Below are 6335 nucleotides of genomic sequence, written 5' to 3' on the forward strand. Positions count from 1 at the left end.
ACTAATTCATATTTTAAAGATCAATATATAATTGAAACCAGACTAATGGATAAACACCTGGGAAAAAGCCACGAAGCTCTGTTTTTATATATGAAAACAGCAGTGAGATTATTATATGCGCAAAAGTGGAAGGGTTCAGTACTACCTACAACAGAGGAGTGGTTGGTGAAGACATTGGATTTTGCAGAGTTGGCTAAACTAATTTCCTTGGGAAAAGACAATAATGACATTTACGGCTGACTAGAAACCCCTTATAGATTTTTGAATTAAACAGAAAGAAATGAATTAATGATCTGTGGTCTCGATGCTTTGGGGTAGGAAAGACAGACAATAAAAAAGAGAACTTAATCAGAGAGTAAGAGATAATTTTGTAATCATACTACTATCTGCTGTAGAGAAAATTGGAAACCTTTTCTCTTTCTTTATATTCTACTCTTTCTTCTTCCTTTTCCTCCAACTCCTTTACTTTTTCCTGTCTTTTAAAGAAACACTCTCAATAAAAATGTGGTTAAAAAAAGGAGGAGCCAGAGTCTCTGAATAACCTCGCCTTGCTATTCCAGTTAATTCTAACAGCATGCAGGCATGGCATCCTTACTCTCCAATCAAGGACCTTAAGCAACAGGTCTTTGCAAATAGCATCACCACCACCACAGCAGTTCTACAGAGCCCTGTGAGCTGCCTGAGGGCTGCAACCTTGGGTTGAAGAATTAGAATGAAGCAACATCACTTTCCCCCTCCTTCATAAGAGCCAGCACATTGTTTAGACTTTAAAATGTGGGATTTAGGAGACCGAGCTTCAAATCTCCATTGGCCACGCTTAGTGACCCTGGGTTAGTCCTTCCCTCTCAGCCTAACCTACTTCACAGGGCTGTTGTGAGAACAGGATGGAGTGAACACCACCCCTAGCTCCCTGGAAGTTGACTGGAATTGCAGTGAGGGAAATGGAGAATCCACTCAAACCAGGAGCTTGAAAGAAACACTACAAACAACAGGTCAGACTCTGGCATTATATTTCTGCATTTATTATTACTTCATCATTAAAATGCAGCTTCTCTTAGAAAATGATTTTCACGCCGAATGTCCACCCAGTTCAGCATTCTGTTACCTGCAGTAGCCAGCCAAGTGCCTCTGTTACAAACATGGATGGTGGTCATCCAACCCCAGGATCCAGTAAAGGCTGAGTGAGGTGGGATTCCCAGAAAACACCAAACTAGAAATTATTCTAATTCCTAAGATGTTCATAATTAGATTCTGCACATTTATTTTGCTCATATTTAATATGCAAAACCTAAAAGAGCACCAAATTAATCTGATACACTGTAAAAATACATCAAGTTTTGTTTGTTTTTCTGATAGCCAAACAACAAAATGAAATAATATGATTCAGAAAACAAATTTTAAAAAGCACAAAGTGATTTTGGTATTATGTGAGCCTGTAATGCAGAATATGATTTTCATACTTAATGCACAAATACAGAATGTTAAAATGTAGTGACAACTCATAAAACTGACTATTCATATCAGTTTCTAATTATCCAAATCCATACAAGAAATCCCATCTACATCCATAACACACGCTGCTTCTGGTCTCCATTCATTCAAAACTTTTTGTTTACTTGTAATTTTTTGGTATGCTGACAGTTTTAACAAGTCAAAATATTTTCCAAACTAGTCTGGGGGGAGGGGTATTATTTTTGCCTTCCACACAATTGCAATTATTTTGTTTCTTGCTGCTGATTGCATAGCTTATACCATTTCCATTTTGAAACTATGTTCTCTGATATCTAGTGACATGCAAAATTCTGAACCTTTGTTGAACAGAAACAATGATTCTTGCTTTGAGAAAGTTTGCTGAAGACTGTTTTTCCCCTACCGGATCAGGCACTTTGGCTCCACATTGAAAACAATCTTTTTTTGTGTGTGAACTGGGCAATTTTTCAAAATCTATATATTTATATACAATACCCTGCAAAATCAAAAACAAAGCAGTTTATTATATCTGGGCCATTGATTATCTTTCAACCTGCACTATGAGCTCGCCCACCTTTGTTATATAGTACTGTGTTGTGTTGTTTGCTTTTAATTGTATTTTATTGATATTATTGTATTTGAATGGTTTTATTTGGATGTAATCCGCCCTGAGCCCGTTTGGGAAAGGGCGGAATATAAATTTACCAAAATAAATAATGCACACAGACAAATCCCAGACATAAAACAGTACAAAAACATTAAGACTCCAAAATAACACCGAGTTTTAAAAAACCAACCTACAAAATAAGACCAGCACCATAATGTTTAAAACATTTTAAAAACAGGATTCTGGCAAACAGCAGCAACTGAATATAATAATAATAATAATAATAATAATTTTATTTTCTGAATATAAATCTGAACACCAAGACAGCATTTTAAACAAACCAAAAACCTCACACTCAAAAATAGCAATAAATAAATAAATCACAAAAAATCAGCATGATCTTGCATTTCCAAACTATCAGAAACAGTCTTATGGTGGTGGTGGTGGTGGGGGGGGAGTTTGAGTCACCACTGCATGTTTCAGTTCAGCAAAGAAAACACTGCTAAATCAGAAAACAGGATAATCCTGACAAGATTCCTGCTGGTTAGCTAAAATGCTGACTGACTAATGGAGCTGGAATCCATTACTACCCAAATATATTATAAGAGTGACCTTGAAGTTTTTGTTCATTCCTTGCGCATAATATAATGGTTTAGATCTGGTTGTGGTTTAGAATTTATCTGCCGCTTACATTTTTTATCCTCCAAGGCATTCCAGGCAGCATACATGGTTCTATCCTCCTCATTTTATCCTCATAACAACGTTGTGAGGTAAATTAGAGAGAGTGCATCATAACAGAGTGAAGATTTGAACCTCAATCTCCCTAATTCTACTTGGACACTTTAGCCACTATAACAAATCTTAATTTCTTTCTTTTTTGCATTTTTGTGAGTGTGTAGGCGAGCATATTTGTGCCCCTGTGCCTGGAAGTCATGACAACCTCTGGTGACTCCTGTTGGGAGAATGGAGGACATTCAGAGGCTTGACAGCCTGCCTCCACCTCCCAACTCTGGTATTCTATGGAGGACTCCCATTCAAATACTTGCCAGGGTCAGATCAAGATTCAGCAAGAGAACAGCTACAAAAGAGTAAATATGGAAAGATACACAATAAAGAACAGGGCTCGTTTTATACTCCAGAGGTCTCGCCCTGTCTCAAATACCCAAACATGCTGGGAATAATGTTATGTGATATAGCAGATTCAAAAGGTCATGTCACATAAAAGATGAAGTTAAAAAAAGCTTTATGTAAATTTGAAGGTCAAAAAGACTAAGAGTGAGGAATATGTCAGTTGTTCAATTATAACATCTCATATTCTTCAGTGCTGCTCCTTAGTGCTCCAAAGCATTAAGGTCCTTGGAAGGGAACATGAATGTTCTTTTAATCTCAGCACAAAGACCAGGTGGAAATCTCTCTCTGCTCTTCCACAGCATTGCAACAAAGGGCCATCTCTGCAGAAAAATGAAACCGATCCCAAGACTACCGACACTTTGTGTGTTCATATTTTCTCTTCATTAATTTTCACGTGGAACCAATGCTAAGACTTACACCCAAGCCATCAAAGAAGTAAGACAAATGCATCATCTTCCCATCTCCATTCTGCAAGTAAGGCAATGATCATACTGGGGGAGGGTCTGCATGTGCAACTTCAAAGGGACAATTCATTAAGACACAGCTTCCTAAACGGCGGACATAAGCCTGGCTTTATGCCCACTGATCTACCTATCCCAAACTTTTCTATATCCATAAGTGGCATCTTTCCAAATGCCTCAGGAAGCCCCACTGCTTGACATTGTTTTAACCTGAAGTTGCTCTGCTCTGCTGGAGACTTTGGAAAACCACTGGCCTAGGTGGACCAAAGTTGATATATGTAAATTATGGTTTTATATGTTTTACTGGATTGATTGTATTTTATGATGTTGTAAGCCGCCCTGAGTCCGCTTGCGGAGAGGGCGGGATATAAATGGAAAGTAATAAATAAATAAATAAAGATCTGACTCAGCAAGAGGCAATTTTGTGTAGTTACATTCTTCCCTAGAAGGCAACCCAGGAATGGTTGTCCTATTCTGGGGGGAAAGGCAGCTTTCTGGGCATCCAGACTGTAAGAAATATCTAAGATATCCTAGTCACTTCTGTTCCACCTCCAGCTTGTCATGGTATTTTATTATATGTAGAAACATGCAACTGAGCACTATAATCATATGCAGGGGTGTCAAACATGCAGCCCGCAGGTCGAATCAGGCTCCCAAAGGGCTCCTATCAGGCCCCCAAGCAACTGGCTGTCATTTGCTTCCTTCTCCTTCTCTCTTGCTTCCTTCTGAAGGCTTGCTCAATCACACAGGAGCTTCTATTTTCTCCACTGGCTGAGGCTCCTCCGTTGGGGAGGAAGGGAGGAGGGAGAGCTTGCTTTGGCAGGCTCTCTCAATTGCCCAGCAGAGCTACTGAGCCAAGCAGAGCTACTGAGCCAAGCCTCTTTTCCTTCTATTGGCTGAGGCTCCACCCCCTCCTGGTCCCCTGGGGAAGGAAGAAAAGAGTCAGAGTTTTCTTTGCCCAGTTCCCTGGATCCCTTGGGAGAAATACAAAGAAAGCACCTTTAAGACCAACAAGCACTCATGTTTTAAGCATTTTTTTTAAAAAAATCTTCAATTGTGTTTGTCTGAGTCCTTTATAAAGTTTCTATCTCTGCTACCTAATCTTAAATAGGTACACACATGGTCCAGTCTGACATGGCCCAGCCCAACAAGGTCTCATTTATGTCAGACCCGGCCCTCATAACAAATGAGTATGACACCTCTGGCCTAGAGCATCCCTGACAAGTGTTTGTCCAGCCACTGCTAGTGAGGGGGAGCTCACGGTCTCCCTTGGTTATTCCTTTTTTAAAAAATCATCCAAAGCAGCAGGTATAGCAATAATGTGATAATTTCAAGTATTTATAATTTGCTCCTGTCTCCAAAAATGATTCATAACCAAGTTTCAAACACTCGATAACAACAGATTCAGGTGGGCAGCCATGTTGGTTTGAAGCAGTAGAACAAAGTTAAAAGCAATGCTCCCTCTAAGCTGTGGAGGCATGAGCACAAATTCTACTTTGTGAGCTACTGCATAAATTAATTTGCTTTTGGGCCTTCCTTCTAAGACAAAAATTTTTTAGAGGCTGTGAGATAGCTCACAATAACTCAACTTAGAGGGGACACTGGTTAAGGATCCAGAGGCACCAAGGAATCCAACCAATGCCAGTTTGGTGTAATCAGTTTGGAGAGCCAGTCTGATGTAATGGTTAAGTCTGTTGTGGGGGAAGAAGATAAAGGAGATTGTAAGCCGTTGATTCACAGAGAAGGACGGGGTATAAGTCTGCAATTCTTCTTCAACGCAAGTCCAGCATCCTAACCAGGGCTTTTTTTGTAGAAAAAACCTAGCAGGAACTCATTCGCATATCAGGCTAAACCCCCTGATGTCACCATTGTTTCACACAGGGCTTTTTGTAGAAAAGTAAATCAGGAGCTCATTTGAATATCAGGCCACACCCCCTGAAGCCAGGCCAGACGGAACTGCGTTCCTGCTCAAAAAACCCTGATCGTAACCACTAGGCAAGCGCTGCCTGCTCCATCACTCACGCTCAAAATTTGGGGGGGGGGGGCGGGGAGAGACCAACGTCTCTCCACGGGGCATGCCCCTTCCCTCCGCACCCAAAGTCATTCTTCCCATGAAGCACTGCGCCCACCCCACGGCCCCTCACTCAAAAAACGCCGACGCCTCTCATTTCGAGCCCCCACTCCCTCCCGCCCACCCGACCGGCTGCACCGCTGCGCTGCCGCCCCTCACCGACTCCGCGGCCGCTTCTTGCTCGTCCACGGCCAGCGCCCAGGAGTCCGTCGCCATGCTTCGTGTGGGGGAGGAAGGGGCGGGAAGGAAAGAGGGAGCGGGGAAGGCCGGACAAGCACCGCCACCCGCAATGGCGCCGCTGGAAGGGACTGCGCAGGCGTGAGAGAAAGCCGAGGGCCGGGCGGGGTGCGGTTTTAAAGGCAACCCGTCCGGGAAACGCCGCTCCAGAGCTGCAGTTCCGGAAACTGCAAGTTCTTCCTCTCCTTGGCGGGGCTCTCCAGAAAAGGCATTCGGGAAGGCTTCTCTCAGCTTACGGTCGTTTCTAGTGCCAAGACTTACGTTTGCATTTCCCCGTCTGAAATTACCATTAAGATTTAAAGATTACCAACTCCACTTTGGGAAATTCCTGGAGATCTGGGGGGCAGGCAAGAGTTTA

General features: G+C 42.1%; 1 protein-coding gene across 1 annotated transcript in view; it reads right to left on the bottom strand.

Moving 5' to 3' along the window:
• The window catches only part of LOC132587372 (ATP-dependent RNA helicase DDX19B), a 34490-nt gene extending 28425 nt beyond the window's left edge, over window positions 1-6065 (bottom strand). The window contains exon 1 of the mRNA XM_060259648.1: window positions 5900-6065. Within this exon, the coding sequence (XP_060115631.1) occupies window positions 5900-5956 (57 nt within the window). The 5' untranslated portion in view covers window positions 5957-6065. The remainder of the gene's footprint in view (window positions 1-5899) is intronic.
• Window positions 6066-6335: the final 270 nt, after the last annotated feature.

The sequence above is a fragment of the Heteronotia binoei genome, chromosome 18, assembly GCF_032191835.1.
Source record: "Heteronotia binoei isolate CCM8104 ecotype False Entrance Well chromosome 18, APGP_CSIRO_Hbin_v1, whole genome shotgun sequence".
Classification (NCBI taxonomy): Eukaryota; Metazoa; Chordata; class Lepidosauria; order Squamata; family Gekkonidae; genus Heteronotia; species Heteronotia binoei.